This window comes from Protomyctophum bolini, assembly GCF_963924005.1.
Source record: "Protomyctophum bolini genome assembly, chromosome: 16".
In the NCBI taxonomy this organism is placed as follows: Eukaryota; Metazoa; Chordata; class Actinopteri; order Myctophiformes; family Myctophidae; genus Protomyctophum; species Protomyctophum bolini.
Window position 1 is genome coordinate 38,666,929 of NC_137877.1, and position 16,191 is coordinate 38,683,119.

The window sequence follows — 16,191 nt, forward strand, 5'->3', positions numbered from 1 at the left end:
TTTGAATCACACATGAAATCAACACAATCAAAAGTGATTTAATTTACACTCGTAGGAGGCGTCACAAATGCTACATGTCACTCTGTGGCATAAACACCAAATTAGGTAAGATCTTGTCATGTGACATGGTTTTGATATTCCATACAACCTATTTGGCTTAAAGAAAATAGGCCAATTTATTTAGCCTTAATAAAGCCATTTTAGAGTAGAATTGTGGACAGTTGAATTGTTTTGAGTATTTCATTCAAAACTAAATATGTATTTTGTTGCTCTGACACTTTATTTGAAGAATAATAAAACGCTAAGACCATAAGCTGCAGTGTAAGCTACATTTTTCCATCACATTCGAATATAATATGACAGAGATTGTTTCTGAGGACTCTTATCATCTAAAAGCGTTCATTAGATCCGTGGCTTTGATTTGCTATTGTTGAGCAGCACCTGGTGGACAATAATAAAATGACACATGCAGCTTTCAGTCGAAGTTTAAACCGGAACTATCTTTTGTAGTGCGTGTGCTTTCAACCCGGACTTAATACTGTGTCACGCCACAAACGCTGGGTTGTTATTGTTTTGTTTTTGTCTATTATGCGCGGAGCTGATGGATCCGCGATCGCTAAAAGTGAAAATGAAAATGAAAAAAGGGTGAGTATGGTTTGTTAATGTTATGTAGTAGCCTTGGATCAAGATTATCATAGATGTATTTGACTTTTGCTTTGCGAAAGTAAAAGTCAGAAGTCAGACTGATAATCCTAATTGATCTAATACTATTATTTTGTAGTTGAGAAATGCTATCAAGCGCATTTCAGTGCGTTAACTGTAGTACAGTACTATAGTAATCGAGGCGGCATGTGGCCGCTGGGTGTGTATATCTCACGCAGTAGTAATTAATTGCTGCGACTTGGGATGCCCTATATCCATTTGAAAATTGTGGCATAAAACGTGTTTTGTTTAGTAGGCTAAAATATCTCCACTTTTCCACGAGCTTCACACGAACAGGATTACAGGACTGAATTACTGCTGGTGCTGGAAACCTTTTTGGGAGCACTGTACTGTAGATTGGCTGTTGGCATTATAGCTTAATAAGGCACCTGTCATTGTTTTCCATGTGTGCTCACCTAAGTGGAGAATAGTTTTCAGTACTAAACACACGTTTTCTGCCAGAGCTTTCAAATGGATATGAAACTAGAGGACAATATCTGACTCCAAGTCTTAGGAATTAATTATTGGGTAAGTATACACACGCAGCCCGGAGAAGATTTATGCTGCCCAGATCAGTCTTCTAACCGGGGGCAGGGATTTGGAATACATGAAATGTATGCGTAATATCACAGACATTCTAGAGGGCTAATAGAATACATTAATTGTACGTATATCACAGCCATTCTAGGGTTAACATTGATAAAGTGATGCTCCTCTGTACTAGTCTAGTAATCATGGGATGAATCTAGAGTTGCAAATTGCGTCTAGGGTAGCGTCAAGAGAAAGACACTTAACGTTAACGTTATTTGTGATTAGATATATATATATTTTAGTGCCATTCGCTACATAAGGACCTGGCAATGGTTGGCTATAGCATCTTTGTTATTGGTCACTTGTTTAGCAATGTTATAGAATATAGAGTGTTTCTAACAGGCTTATCATTGTTGGTTTAGGTGCAGGCGCCTGTGCATTGCAGGTTTCTTTCTCCTGGCTCTCGTAACCTTGGCTGGAATCGCGTACGTGTGCCAGGATTTTATTGTCTTCCAACCAAACGCGGTTCCCCTTGATGACGAGATGGCAAAAGTACCGCATGAGAACATGTACATTTACACCAAAGACGGCGTGAAACTCAACCTCATCCTGCTGCCCTACAACACAGAAGGTGACTCCTCTGCCCCGGCGACCACTATCCTATATTTCCATGGAAACGCAGGCAGCATCTATGGCAGGGTGTTCAATGCGCTGCAGATGCTGGTCAAGTTGAAAGCCAACGTGGTGCTGGTGGAGTACCGCGGCTTCGGGAAGAGCGAAGGTACGCCCAGCGAGGAGGGACTGTACCGGGACGCCGAGGCCTCGCTGGACTTCGTCATGACCCGCCCCGACCTCAATTACACCAAGGTGGTGCTGTTCGGCCGCTCGCTAGGGGGCGCCGTGGCGGTGCGCCTGGCCTCGGTCAACCCTCACCGCGTGGCGGCGATCATCGTGGAGAACACCTTCCTCAGCATCCCCCACATGGCGGCCGCGCTCTTCCCCTTCCTTCCCATGCGTCTCCTGCCCCTGTGGTACTACAAGAACCAGTTCCTGTCTTACCAGCAGGTGGCGCAGTGCCACATGCCCTCTCTGTTTGTGTCGGGCCTGTCGGACCGGCTCATCCCCCCGGTGATGATGAGACAACTGTATGAGCTTTCGCCTGCAAAGATTAAACGCCTGGCCACGTTCCCCGGGGGCACTCACATGAACACCCGGATTTGCCCGGGCTACTTTCCTGCCCTGGAGCAGTTCATTAAAGATATGCTGAAGAGCCACTCCCTTGAGGACATTGGCCAGACTTCTGCACCGTCAAATTCCAGTCAAATCCTTACTTGAGTTAAAGTACCGGAGTACTTTTTTTTTTTTTTAATGCTTCAGTATTCGGAAGGTTTTTGAAATTTGATTCATTGGAGGCAGTAATAATAATAACAACAATAATAATAATACATCTTTATTAAGTAAATATGTGTTTACTTTACAATAACTAGTCAAGTCCGTTCATAGTTTCGTTAAATGTATAAATTATTTGTTTTTTAGTGTCCTCCACAATTGCACAGGGCTGAAAAGGTTTAGTTTTAGTTTGATCCGTCTGAACTCTGAATCTGTATTCTGAACTCTGAATCTGAATCTGTATATGCAGAGTTGCAGACACAGTTGCACAGTCATTGCACACAGTCAGCGTTGTTGCCGTTTTATACACAATATTTTGTCCTTGTCATAGCCAGGTAACACAAACACAGTCTGATTTATATGCAATGACGTCGCTTGGCAAAAATGATTGATCATATGGAGACATAGACAAACGTGATAATATAAACTTATAGCTGCATATTTTGCACTGCGATGTTTTGTTTTCATCTAGTTTGTCGAAATCGTCCAATATCACGCTATCAAGTCCGCAGCAGCAGCAAGTGAGGATATTAAACTCCTGTAGTGCACACGGTGACGTGTAAATACTAGGCATTAAACCTAGTATAATATTAGCCTAATATTACACGTCAAATATCTTTCAAATATTTTCTGCCAATGCCCAACAGCTTATTCTCCTGTTGCCATTTGAGCATTTATCATGGCCGCAACCCACATACTCTGCTGCGCTGCTCATCCCAAAAATGTGAGTTCCTTCCAATACCATTATCCTTAAAAGCTGTGGATACTGACTACAGTGAGTGTGCTAGTCCAATACTATGTCATTTATTTTCATATGTCATTCACAGTAATCAATTATTTTGTATTTTGATTACTTTATAACCAAATTATCCCACGATTTTGCAACACATTTTTTCACAAAGTGTCATTGTAATCCTGGGTGCTACACTCCCTCTGCCAACCTGGGGAGAGCAACGGACTGACTTCATGGCTCCTTCTATGCATGAGCAGTCCCAAGCCGCTTCTTTTCACCTGACTGGGAGTTTCCCCAGTTGGACTTAGTGCGTGGAAGGAACACGTTATTCCAACCAGTTCCTTTCCCCTCCATCAGGTGCCCTGGCTGGCCAGGCCAGGGGGAGGCAGAGACTAGGACTACTGTATGTTTTTTGTGAGGGTACCCCTACCCTAGTTTGATCGCTTCAGTTAATGTTGCACTACTGTTTTATACTCTTACTGTATTATTTTCATTTTTATTTTACTAAGTTGTTGTTGCACTTTAACAATTAATCAATTATTAATGGCATTTGCATTTATTCCTAGATCAGTGGTCAGTGAAACCAAATGGAACCCGCCCCAAGGTTCATCAGGGATGAGGTTCCAAACTCTTGAGAGTTCCTGGACTTCACTTTGAGAACCACTGTCCTAGATTGTTTGGATTGGGCACTGGGTAGGGAACGAGAATTTGCCCAGTTTAAGTATCTCGGGGTCTTGTTCAGGGTCTATTTCTATATTATTTATTTGTGTCTTTTCTGAGGGAGCATTCACTCCGTTTCCACTGAAGACCACTTCTGCACTCAGTGTTGTTGGGAATGGGAACTACTTGTGCTGTACTGGCCATCTTAAATGAGGTCTCTAGTATTGACCTGTGAGAATTCTGCTCTATTGCATTTTAGAAATCAAACAGTGTCTTCACCAGACTAGTTATTTATTAAATGGGTTGAAAGGTGACGTGTCAGTGACATAAGTGGACAGTGGGACAAAAAAAGTGGGCATGGGACAGAAATCCCATGCCCCATTTGTGTAGTTATGAATATAGTGAAAGCAAGCTAATGTAAGATTAAGGAGTCATGACAGTCCAGTGTGGCCACAGATGTTTTTCCATCAAAAGAGTCCTGTGTCACAATGACCACCAAACAGGACTACTTTACAGGTTCCCAGAAGGTGTCAACCTGTTTACTGTTCCGGTTCAGTGTCCCATAGCTTTGTTTGATTGGCTTGGCAGCCGTTTTGAACAGGGGAAAAAAACAAATTACACCTTACCGTATGTTTCTGTTTCCCATTCAAATCGGCTGCTGAGCCAACTTACTGTATCCCATTCAAACCGGGAAAGCATCTGTATCATTTTAGATTTGAGCCCATTTTTGGATATTCAAAAATAGCATATGCTTTGAATATTCAAAAAATAATATTTTTTAACTCAAGTCTGCTTGGGGGGGTCGGAGCGGCAGCCAAACATGTAATTTTGGGGGTCCTTGACATGGAAAAGTTTGAGAACCACGGATAGAAACATGTTTTTATTTGAGTGCCTACCACTTATGGACAGAATATCCTGTCATATCAGTGCGGGGGAGTTTGTTTTGGAACAGTCCACTCTACCCACTTACCGTTCTAGTCTATCCCAATTTCACACTGCTTTTAAACTTTTAAACACGACCATGTATTAAAAAGACTTGGAATGACCACAATTTCTTTTGTTATGCTTGTAACTGTTTTTGTGATTTATTGTATTATTTATAGTGTGTGATTGTACTGATGTATTTTTGTTTGTTTGTTGTTTTATGTTGGGGGCTAAGGTTGAAAATGTACATATCTGCTGAATCCTTGTGTATTTAATTTACACTTTCATTGTTTTGTTCATTAATACATGCTGTCACGCCCAAACAACCAAATAAATGAATAAGAAGGTATGTTGGCTAATATATCTTCCTGGTAGATGTTGTTACAGCACAAACACTGAGCTAATTAAATTGATGTTCCAACTGCCTGTTTTATCCTCTGCACTGCAGTGAGAGTAAAAGTTACCGTTTACATCAAGTTTCAGTATAATATGATTGATTGCTTCGGACGACTGTAGGATCTATGGTCCTTAATATTTAGGTATGTTTAATTTATGTATTTAACTTTATTTTTTAATACACGTGAACGTGATTGTCCCGATTGAGTCTGAGGAGTGTGGAGTCTTTCTAAGAGCAGCAATGCCATTATTGGGCTATTCCATTATGAATGTATTGGTGTGCACTGTACTGTCTGTACACTACAGCATGCGTACCCATGCAGCGAGACAAGAATGTTCTTCTGTCAATTCTGGTTTAGCCTATATAGGCCTAGGCTACTTAATATGATATATTAAGACAATTACAATTTAGGCATTTAGCAGACGCTCTTAATCCAGAACGATCCTAATGGTGTACCCTCGAATGTAGGGCAATGAATGTAATATTTAAAGCGAACAGTGGGAGGCAGTCATGCGCGTATAGGTGCGCCTACAGTGCTGGAAAGGCGTAGAAGAAGGAGATAATGCTAGCCTACACCGGTTATCGCTGATAGTCATTCACATTTTAACAGGCGCTGGCGCTCAAACCTAGTCCATCATCATTAACATTTAAAAGCATCCTGACTCGTACAGGCACGGACTGGAGCCGGATCACTAAAATGAGAAAAGGGTGAGTGTGGATAGTGGATTGTTACTGTCTGCAGCTGGGAGGGAAATGCTAGTGATCTACTAGCTAAAGGCTAGCTGGGAGCCAGCCACTACTAGCCTCGGAGCTAACATTCACTAAGCTAACTGTAGTAATACAGTAATGACGTTAAAGCGGGGTGTATCTTCAGTTATCTCTAACGTCCAGGACTGGAGCAGATGGGGACGATCTAACAAGGTTGTCACTGTTGTTTTGTCAGCTACTGTTATGTTTTGAAAGTGGACAAATCTATCGTGATCGGTAGAAAAGGTGACGCTCCCTATAGTTCTCTGTACCAGACACGGCAGGCTAAGTAGTGTGAGTGATCAGTGATGACGATTGAAGATCACGCTAGTATAGGAGCTACCAGATCCGCCTTAGGTGGGGTCGAGACTTAATGTTATTTATGATTATATTTATTCATATTGCTTACAGCAAAATTGGCCACATACAAGTACATAAGGACCAAGAATACATGTCTTAGTTTACTTGCCTGGTAGATTACCAGGCAAGTCGTCGATTGGCGATGCCATTAAACTGCAATTTAGGTTATGGTTATGTTATCTTTATTTCACTTTCATTTAAAAAAAATGTCCGGATGTTTAGCCTAATCATACATTTGCGCACAGATTAAGAGCTTAAGGCTAGTGACAGACACGGGTAAATGGAAAGTGCTTTCTGCCAGTGTAGCAGCTTCGAAACAAGAAATCGAGGTTTAGGTTATACGCCATGAATCTGAAACTTGACGTTAAGGGTTTATTTAGCCTTATTCATCTGCAGGTTTTCCCATAGAAGGAGATTAGATTTGTGTTAATTGGATTGTTATAGTTAAATGCTGCATTTGGTGTGGAACATATTGATTATTTTGCACCATGACAGTCTTGTTGGAGCTCAAAAGTTTCAAAGTAATCTTGTGAAGTTATTCGCTCATACAGTAGATTTTCAATGTCAATTTGGAATGCATTTATTTTTATAATATATGAAAGTCAAGTAAAATGGGTGCCATGTTTTTCTGCTAACACATGACTCATCACATATCCCTTTCCATTCTTTTCCTACCCTATCTTCTCATTTCAAAGCATCTGTGAGGTGTGATTCAGGCCTTTTTGGTGTGGACTAGCCATGGAGAAGCCCTGGAGGCTGTGGGGCGCGGTGGAACGCTGCGTCCTGGCCCTGGCCTCCTGGTCCTGGGGTGCGTGCAGGATCTCCCTCCTGGCCCTCATACTCACCTTCCATCTCTACGGCGGCTTCTTTCTCCTGGCTCTCATCCTCGTGTCGGTGGCCGGGATCCTGTACAAGTTCCAGGACGTGCTCCTGTACTTCCCCGACCAGCCCTCCTCCTCGCGCCTCTACGTGCCCATGCCGACGGGCATACCGCACGAGAACGTGTACATTCGCACCAAGGACGGCGTGAAGCTCAACCTCATCCTGCTGCGCTACACCGGAGGAGACATACCGTCCGCGATCACCGCCGCCGGCGGGCCGGCCGGCCCCAGCTCCTCCTCCGCCCCGCCCACCATCCTTTATTTCCACGGCAACGCGGGCAACATCGGGCACAGAGTGCCCAACGCGCTGCTGATGCTGGTCAACCTGAAGGCCAACGTGGTGCTGGTGGACTACCGCGGCTACGGGAAGAGCGACGGCGAGCCCAGCGAGGACGGACTCTACCAGGACGCCGAGGCCACGCTGGACTTTGTCATGACCCGCCCCGACCTGGACAAGACCAAGGTGGTGCTGTTCGGCCGCTCGCTAGGGGGCGCCGTGGCGGTGCGCCTGGCCTCCGTCAACCCCCACCGCGTGGCGGCGATCGTCGTGGAGAACACCTTCCTCAGCATCCCCCACATGGCGGCCACGCTCTTCTCCTTCCTGCCCATGCGTCTCCTGCCCCTGTGGTGCTACAGGAACCAGTTCCTGTCGTACCGGCAGGTGGCGCAGTGCCGCATGCCCTCTCTGTTTGTGTCGGGCCTGTCGGACCAGCTCATCCCCCCGGTGATGATGAAACAGCTGTACGAGCTTTCGCCCGCGCGGACTAAACGCTTGGCCATCTTCCCGGAGGGCACTCACAATGACACCTGGCAGTGCCAGGGCTACTTCGCTGCCCTGGAGCAGTTCATCAAAGACCTGCTGAAGAGCCACGTCCACGAGGAAACGGCCCAGTCCTCCTCCAGCGTTACTATCATTTAAAAAGAAGTTGGGGGGTGGGTGGGTAGGTAGGAAGTTCAGAAACATAATTCCCCCTGCCTGGGTTATGGGTTGAAAGTTGGGTGACATGCATCAGTAACATTAAGTGGACAGATTTAACTGGGCATGGGGACAGAATGTATATTTTGATTACTTTTTCTTTTCTATCTTTATTAATATTATAATTTTTTACATTTCTGTAAATGTATCATGTTTGAACTAAGAATTACTTATTTGAGTATTTCTGAGGTTTTGCGTTGGGTTTTGGGTGTATCGATGAATGCATTCATAAAGTCCCTTTTTTGTGTTCTGAGCAATGAATGCATGTATCCATGGCCTTTTTATGAATGAAAAATGCACTCATAATGCAAGACACAACAAACCTACTGTAAAAGAAAAGGAAAAAAAAAGATTCAGTCAATGTATCCGCTCCACTGATGACATCATGAGGTCCTACAGTATTTCAACAACACTTTAATTAGATTGTTTTTGTTAATAGGCTGTTTGTCACTGTGATTTCACTGACGCAGATAATAATTCAGATTGACCTTTAGTGTTGAGCCGTGTATGTTAAGATCCTTCCGCTGACAGACATTCAGTACAGTCTTTTGTCTTTTTAAGGACTGGGTAACGATGGGACACAGTAGTCCTTTTGAGTGATCATATTAGCAGCTTACCATGACAAATTAGTGATTTCTGTTTTTTAACCTGCCAGGTGTTATTTTTTTTTTGTCCAAAAAACCGTATCTTATATAATTGGTATAAGCTTGTGTTGTGGAACATTTTGGCTTTCTTCACCCAAACAAAGTTAATGTTCAGCTTATGAATGTAGGCATAAACATTACATGCATGTCAATCAGTCAATCTTACTCATGGAGTGAACAGTGAATAATAAATATACCATATTTCCAAGAAACATCGGACATAACACTGGTTGCCAACCAGCTAGGCCCTACTCACGACTTGAGCTGGAGTTGTAACCGTGTAGTTTTACCCCTAGTTGAATCTGGCACGTGGTAGATTTGTGATGTGGTTGGTTGATTACGGTTTCCATCCAAGTTTGTGGCATTGCAATTACAGGCTTTAATTATCCGTTATCAGTGTCATCATTGTTAATTCAAAGAGTCTTTAAGTTATTGTCCCACCCTGTGCTCTGGTGAGAAATGGCTTTACTTGCTTGTTGGAGGGCTTTTAATGAGCTAATTAACCTTTTCTGCATGTCTTCCTGGGAGTGGAGCAGCAGAGTTAGAACTAAACACTCTTATCTGCTCTCACTCCAAATGCAGCACACACTGCACTGCAGTGGTATCCAAGCCATTCAAACAGACTTAACAGAGGTTTGCTTAGTATCAGCAGCCATATTTTAACACTGTGCTGAACCAAAACGGCAAACACCACAAAGACCAAATCAGTTTCTGTTTTTAGCGTGAAGGCAATGGGTAATTATGGCTACCACATGAATGTACAGTGCGTATACATCAACCGGTGTGCTTTATGAGAAACAAAAATGCATAGATTGTCTGCACTCTGCAGGATTGTTTTTCTGCTCCTTTTCATCACCTTTTCATTTTATTCACAGGTGACAGTCTATAGCAACTTGAGCATTTTTAAAGCGTTTATGTAAAATAGTATCAATCACATTGTTTCACCATGCTTAGACATTTTCCATAGTTTTCCGTGTTAAGTGAATTCCTGCTGTACAGACTGGAACCGATACTTGCACACTTTGTGATTTGCCTACTATTACGACTTAGGAGCTTATATTGCACTCTCTGTATTTGAAATAACAATTGGTCTGATCATTGTCACGATGGTTTGTGGATCGTTTTTGTGGCCAACTAAAAAAAAGAATAATTGATAACACTTTTCTGATCAGATACTGGATTGTTGCCCTATAGCCAAATGGTGTCGTTGGTCGCCCAGGTCTCGGCAAGGGAAAAACAAATTTAAATTGAACTGAATGTCGTCTGTTCTATTTCTCATAATGCAGTCCCGTTTTCTTGTTGTGGTGCAAATGAGCAGTGGTACATGTTTGACATGTTTCTGATTCGAAGCTACCCATTAACCCATTCTGACCTGAGATCAGATTCATACGAGGTTTCCACTGGACACACACTGGTCTGATGAACCCATTCTGACCTGAGATCAGATTCTAAAAATGTCAGTCGTTCTTCGAATTTTTCAAAAATAGCAGACCTACAAGCTCGTAGCGCGCCACTCGGTGGCGCGATATGAGCTTGTAGATCTGCTATTTTTCAATAGGTAAAGCATAACATGATGCTAACACCAAAATGGGTGCCCGGTCAGAATGGGTTAACAAGTTGGCACGTGGTAATGTTCAATCTGATTGGCCAGTCCCCTGAAGCATTGACATAATGTGTGTAGTGTTCACTGACATGAGCTTGAGAGCAATAATGTCATGATGAAGCAGATGATTGGGTGAGAAAACCGCACTCCATAATGGAGATGTAAGGAAGCTTTCTGAGCAGTCCAAACATCAAAACTGTTCTTTTATCCCTTCCTGTGTGGAACTTAGCATTTGTAGTCATTTCCATATGTCAGAGTTGATGTGTTTCTTTTCTATTTCAAAATCAACAACTCTTGTTTTCTAAGCACACATTTTCACTTTCTATTTTCTGTACAGTAATAACATGCAATAAATTAATATATTAAATATTGACTTGCGAGGTGCTTTTGAAATGATCGTGTATTTGACTAATTGACTACAAAGCGGAAACAAAATTGATTTGATTTTGATTGCAGTCAGATGTACGGGTTGTTTTTATCAAAGTTTTCCAATGTAATGTAGGCCTAATAATTAATTATAATATGTTTATATCTGACTCCCTCACAGTTGGATCTCTACCCCAAAATGAGATATTTGACATTTGGCTGGCCAGGTCGAGCAGGATGCAGAGTGGTTTAGCTGAGCGGAAGATGGGGAGGGGGAACCACTGCTTTGATAAGCACTATTTATCTCGCGCAGTCACACAACTCTAGAGCAGGACACTGGCACACAGCAGGCGAAATCGAAAGTTAAGGAAGTGAGTTGAATGTGAACAAAATACAAGAGTCAAAACGGAGGATTTACACAACTGATCGACACAGAGAAGCAAACCTCTTAACAACCGAAGGCTGAGGCTGTGGATCGTCATGCTGCCAGCGTGAACTCGTACTCAGGAGGAGCCTGTATGGGCTCTGGTGCCATGGCAGTGTCTACCGGTTTGGAGACTGCGCCCGCCACCGGCCCCAGATCAGCCTGCGGTCTGTCCTGGCCGGTGCTGCTGCTGACCTTAGCTGCGGTCACCTCCTCTTCCCTTTCAGCCTTGTGTCTCTACCAGTTGTTGGCGCTCAGGGCTGAGGTGGAAGGCCTCCGAACAGACCTCTGCCGCAGGAAAGAGGAGCAACAGGGGGCCAGTCAACAAAGCCAGGTGAGCTACAACAGTAATGGAGAAACCATTAGCCACAAACGGTAGTGTGTGTGTGTGTGTGTGTGTGTGAGAGTGAAATGGAAATAGATAATAATCTCTCCTATTTTGTCAATGCAATGAAGTATGGGGCAGCGGTGGCTCAGGGGTAGAGTGGCCGGATGGTAACCGCAAGGTTGCCAGTTCGAACTCGGGGCTCCCCCAGAGTTAGTGTCGAAGTGTCCTTGAGCAACACACCGAACCCCTAATTGCTCCTGGTTGGTGCCTTGCATGGTTTTCCGCCGCCATCAGTGTATGAATGTGTGTGTAAATGTAATGCACAATCTCTGCAAAGCGCCTTGGATAAAGGCGCTATATAAATGCAATCACTGTCCTAGATTCTATAGTAATCATGATGTCCATTCTTGTTTATTCCACTGTTGTGGATTTGAGAAATGTGTAACACTGTATTTAATGATATTTCATTCATTGGTTTGATGACCGTGTTGTGTTGGTTCCACCCACTGACTAGTAACGTGACACGTGGGTGTCTATTTAAGTGGGTGGATCACTCACATCTTGAATTTGACCTTGAATGAAGAGCCTTGGCTTGAAACGTCGTCAATAAATAAACCTTTTGGAGCATATATGAGTGTGCGGGTTCCCTTCTCTTTTCCTATGTCACTTTTTGAACCCAACACCTCCACGAAGTGATGTGCGTATTTTACTATAGTTTCTATATAAATGCACCATTTATGTTTGTTTGACAATCCCCGTCTATAGCCCTTGGAACAGATGAGTAGGAGTAGCAGCGCACTGAGCCCAGAGCCCCCAGGGCAGCCTGCATCGCCAGGCCTTCCCTTGAGGAGGAGAAGGATCAGAGTTGCTTCTGGAACAGAGACACCAGGCAAGAGTCAATCCAACTATGAACCTTATAATAAAACCATAAAAAAAGGTCATAAACCTTATTGGATCAGTTATCGGGGCTTTCTTTTCTTCAGATGATGTGATAGCTGCTCTATACAGTGGCCCAATGCTGCATTATTTGTACATGAAACTGATAGTGTGTATTATAATCCTGGCGGTAGGGGAACTACATTGACTGTCTGGGCGGGCATTCCGGGGAAATGCCACCACCACATGGGGAACTTGGCAAACATGTGAACTTCTCTCTCCTGTTTTCTCCTAGTGATTCAGCCATGCCTACAGATGTTGGCAAACAAACTGAGACAAACCTTCCATAAAGGTGAAGTGCCCTCTGCTAAAAAAAATTAACTACTAATTTAGTTATTTGTATAGTGTTTGAGTTCATTAACATATTGTACATTTTCCACCCATTATAAATCCCATCCTTATCACGTAGCTTTGGGAAACTTAGGCAAAACCCTGTGTGCTCAAATTCCTGCACAAATACCACGGTACAAGTAATTTGTTTGGTTTGTTTGTTGTTGTTTTTTTAACACGATGTAATGTCTTTAATAAGAGTTTGCCCTGGAGACACACACAGGTATCCCTTGGCAGGTGGGCTTAAAGAGAGGCTCTGCCCTGGATGCAGAAAGTGACAGCATGCTGGTCAGAGAAGAGGGTTTCTACTTTGTCTACAGCCAGGTGGGGCTTACTTTGCTGTCCTTTCAAGTTCTTTACACAGGGGGGCGCTGTTGGCTAACATGCCAATGATGTATTTTTACCATACATTGCTGAGGATATTAGCATAGTGCAAAAATAAATGCAATGAAATAAGGGAGTGTTCTATTCAGTGCTGAACATTACTTACATACTTACTTACTATTTGTATATAACACTTGACTGTACATAATTCTCTACTAAACATTAATAGATACCCATGTATGTCTAAATACTTCCTTAATAATGTAAATTAAGTCCACACCCACAACACCAGAGGGAGTTCAATAAACCATGTGCAACCCAGATTCGGCACAAACAAGGGACTAAATTCTCCTATGCCTCAAAAATGTAGAACGCCCTGGCTACTAACTGTCATTAAGACATGGGAATCCCTTGACTCCTTCAAAACCGCTCTCTTTCCCCCTTTTTCCCCTCACTATATATGTTTTATTCCCCTTTTTTTTTACCTCCTTTATGATGATTTCCTGTTTTTTGGCTACTTAGAAGTGTATATTTGTACGTCTCTAAATGTTGATTTTGATGAATTGAAAACAGTGGACCCTCTTGTAAACAAGTGTAACGCTTTATTAATGGTGTCATCCACTCACTGTTAACAGTTTTTGTATTGAGGTGTGCTTGAAATGTACTGTGTAATTCTGCAAACTGTTAATAAATACTTCAATCAATGAATCAAACCTTGCAAAGTATAGTCTAGGCCTGCTCAAAGGCTAAGTATATAGGATCTGTGCTTGGTAAACAGATTTAACCCCGTCGTGTCTGTCCAGGTGTACTACAGGGACAGCACCTTTGCAATGGGCCACGTGGTTATCCGCAGGAAAAGGACCGTGGTGGGCGATGAGGCTCAGTGTGTCGTCCTGTTCCGCTGCATTCAGAACATGAACCCCGTCTACCCTTACAACACCTGCTACACAGGGGGTGAGTGTTTTGTTTTCTCTCACTCTGCGTGTGTGTGTGTGTGTGTGTGTGTAAATGGTGCATTTATATAGCGCCTTTATCCAAGGCGCTTTACATGGATTGTGCATTGCATTCACCCATTCACACACACACACACATTCATACACCGATGGTGGCAGAAACCATGCAAGTCACCCATTGCCAACCAGCACATCGGGAGCAATTAGGGATTCAGTGTCTCTTGCTCAAGGACACTTCGACACTAACTCTGGGGGAGCCCGCGGGTTCGAACTGGAAACCTTGCGGTTACCATCCAGCCACTCTACCCCTGAGCCACCACCGCCGTGTGTGTGTGTGTGTGCGTGTGCGTGTGTGTGTGCGTGTGCGTGCATGTGTGTGTGTGTGTGTGTCTTGTCCTAATACCCTGTGTGTCACAGATAGCATCCATCCAAGCCAATATGTTGTTTTCGTGCCCCTTCTCAAAGGCATCGTGAAACTGGAGGTGGGGGACCAGGTTGAACTGCTGATTCCTCGTCCCACAGCCAACGTGTCCCTGGATGGAGATTCAACCTTCATAGGAGCTGTCAGACTGGCCTGAGCTTGAAAAGGTCGCCTAGGAACAGGGCTGACAAGAGGGACACATGAGCTGCCACAGTTTGGAGCCTGTGAGAAAAAGCATGTAATGCTCTGAAATCGGGTGCCATTACGACAATAACTGGGTTTTTGGCATGTTATAGCCTACAATGCAAAGCCTGTGGCATTAGGGGGGAAATGGCAGTAAAATGGCACACAATACTACATGTTAAATGTTAATAAATGGTTTTTAAAAATTGCAACGTTGTGTTGCATTCTGCTGTGATACTCCCGAGTGTGGGGATATTGGTGTGGATATTGTTGAATGAGAGTTGAATGATTGTTGAATCATCACAATTTGCTGATTAAATATATATTTTTTAATTACAGTGTAGGCTATAATCAAAATGTGTTGGAAATATTTATTTTTATTTTGATATGGTGTCATCATTATACAATTAATGTTGATATGGCACAGTGACTATCTATGAAATAAGAAATGGTGACGCCTAGAAAATCTGTCAATCAATCATCATGGTTGTCTCCCTTCCACCAGCTTTGTCACGTATCTAATCAAATAAATCAGTTTCATGTATTTTGTCACTGGATAATTAGGACATGTTTATGGCTGGGCTACATAACTGAATGATGTGAATGCTCATGTATATTTTTCGCTCTGCAAGCAACAAATCCTGTGTTAAAGATGATGTCATATAAAACGTAGTGTTGTTCCATTTCCGACCACTAGAGGACGAGGCCATGGCCCACAATCACTAATCACCACCAGCTGCGCGGTGCCAGCCCAGAGAGACTTCAAAGAGATGACAACAACACCAGCAGCACAGGTAAACGCAGATAATAGTAACTGTATGTCGGACGGCATTGATAAACGGTAAAAACTGCAGCTATTAAACATAAACATATAGTGTCTGACAAGTGACAACGCTTATTAATAACCACCACACCAACGACCAACCCTCTGCTATGCTGCCTCAACTATGTAGGCCTATTAAATCATAGCGCCCAAACAAAAATAATGCAAAACGCCAGAGTCCGATGACTTAAACAACTTTATTTTATATTTAGGGTATTTATGTCACATAAATACCCTAAATATGTGTCCTTATTTGCTATATAGGTACATTTTCATGTCGGAAATTATGACGGACATTAATACAATTACATAATTTGATTTAGTTTAGGCCTAGTCTCTGTGTCATTTCCAAATGTATTTCCGAGGGGGGCTCAAGCCTCAAGTACCACCAGTGGTAGTGCAGTGGTTGGGAACGAGGCAATTATTAACTCACAAAGACGCCATCATCTTATCTCATGCAGGCCCTGGAAAGAGACCTATTATGCAGACCGCGGCCATCTTTATGCAGCCCATTCATCCAAACAGAACGGTCCCATCTCATTTTAAACAACGTCAA

The 16,191-nt window shown here is 43.0% G+C and overlaps 3 protein-coding genes across 4 annotated transcripts; all 3 read left to right on the forward strand.

Annotated features, from left to right (window-relative positions):
- The first annotated feature begins 555 nt into the window (after positions 1-555).
- Positions 556-4,889, forward strand: LOC308331314 (protein ABHD13-like). The gene is made up of 2 exons (XM_080786697.1): positions 556-645; positions 1,656-4,889. The coding sequence occupies exons 1-2, from the start codon at positions 602-604 to the stop codon at positions 2,566-2,568; spliced, it is 957 nt and encodes a 318-aa protein (XP_080642823.1). The 5' UTR covers positions 556-601; the 3' UTR covers positions 2,569-4,889.
- A 1,008-nt stretch (positions 4,890-5,897) lies between these two features.
- On the forward strand, positions 5,898-10,395 carry LOC308330530 (protein ABHD13). The gene is made up of 2 exons (XM_080785424.1): positions 5,898-6,044; positions 7,139-10,395. The coding sequence occupies exon 2, from the start codon at positions 7,182-7,184 to the stop codon at positions 8,241-8,243; it is 1,062 nt and encodes a 353-aa protein (XP_080641550.1). The 5' UTR covers positions 5,898-6,044; positions 7,139-7,181; the 3' UTR covers positions 8,244-10,395.
- An 860-nt stretch (positions 10,396-11,255) lies between these two features.
- Positions 11,256-14,957, forward strand: tnfsf13b (TNF superfamily member 13b). 2 transcript variants are annotated; one of them, XM_080785612.1, is made up of 6 exons: positions 11,256-11,671; positions 12,431-12,554; positions 12,837-12,893; positions 13,131-13,255; positions 14,059-14,209; positions 14,674-14,957. In XM_080785612.1, exons 1-6 carry the CDS (start codon positions 11,432-11,434, stop codon positions 14,784-14,786), a joined length of 810 nt encoding a protein of 269 aa, XP_080641738.1. In that variant the 5' UTR covers positions 11,256-11,431; the 3' UTR covers positions 14,787-14,957. The 2 variants fall into 2 exon arrangements, with proteins under 2 accessions (XP_080641738.1, XP_080641739.1); XM_080785613.1 differs by having other exon boundaries at positions 13,155-13,255.
- Positions 14,958-16,191: the final 1,234 nt, after the last annotated feature.

Bases quoted from the DNA above. Each gene is read 5' to 3' on its own strand.
- LOC308331314 (XM_080786697.1), top strand. From the start codon at position 602: ATGGATCCGCGATCGCTAAAAGTGAAAATGAAAATGAAAAAAGG. The intron at 646-1,655 runs GTGAGTATGGTT...TTGTTGGTTTAG, and splicing joins AAAATGAAAATGAAAAAAGG to GTGCAGGCGCCTGTGCATTG.
- LOC308330530 (XM_080785424.1), top strand. From the start codon at position 7,182: ATGGAGAAGCCCTGGAGGCTGTGGGGCGCGGTGGAACGCTGCGTCCTG.
- tnfsf13b (XM_080785612.1), top strand. From the start codon at position 11,432: ATGGGCTCTGGTGCCATGGCAGTGTCTACCGGTTTGGAGACTGCGCCC. The intron at 13,256-14,058 runs GTGGGGCTTACT...GTGTCTGTCCAG, and splicing joins TCTACTTTGTCTACAGCCAG to GTGTACTACAGGGACAGCAC. The intron at 14,210-14,673 runs GTGAGTGTTTTG...CCCTTCTCAAAG, and splicing joins CAACACCTGCTACACAGGGG to GCATCGTGAAACTGGAGGTG.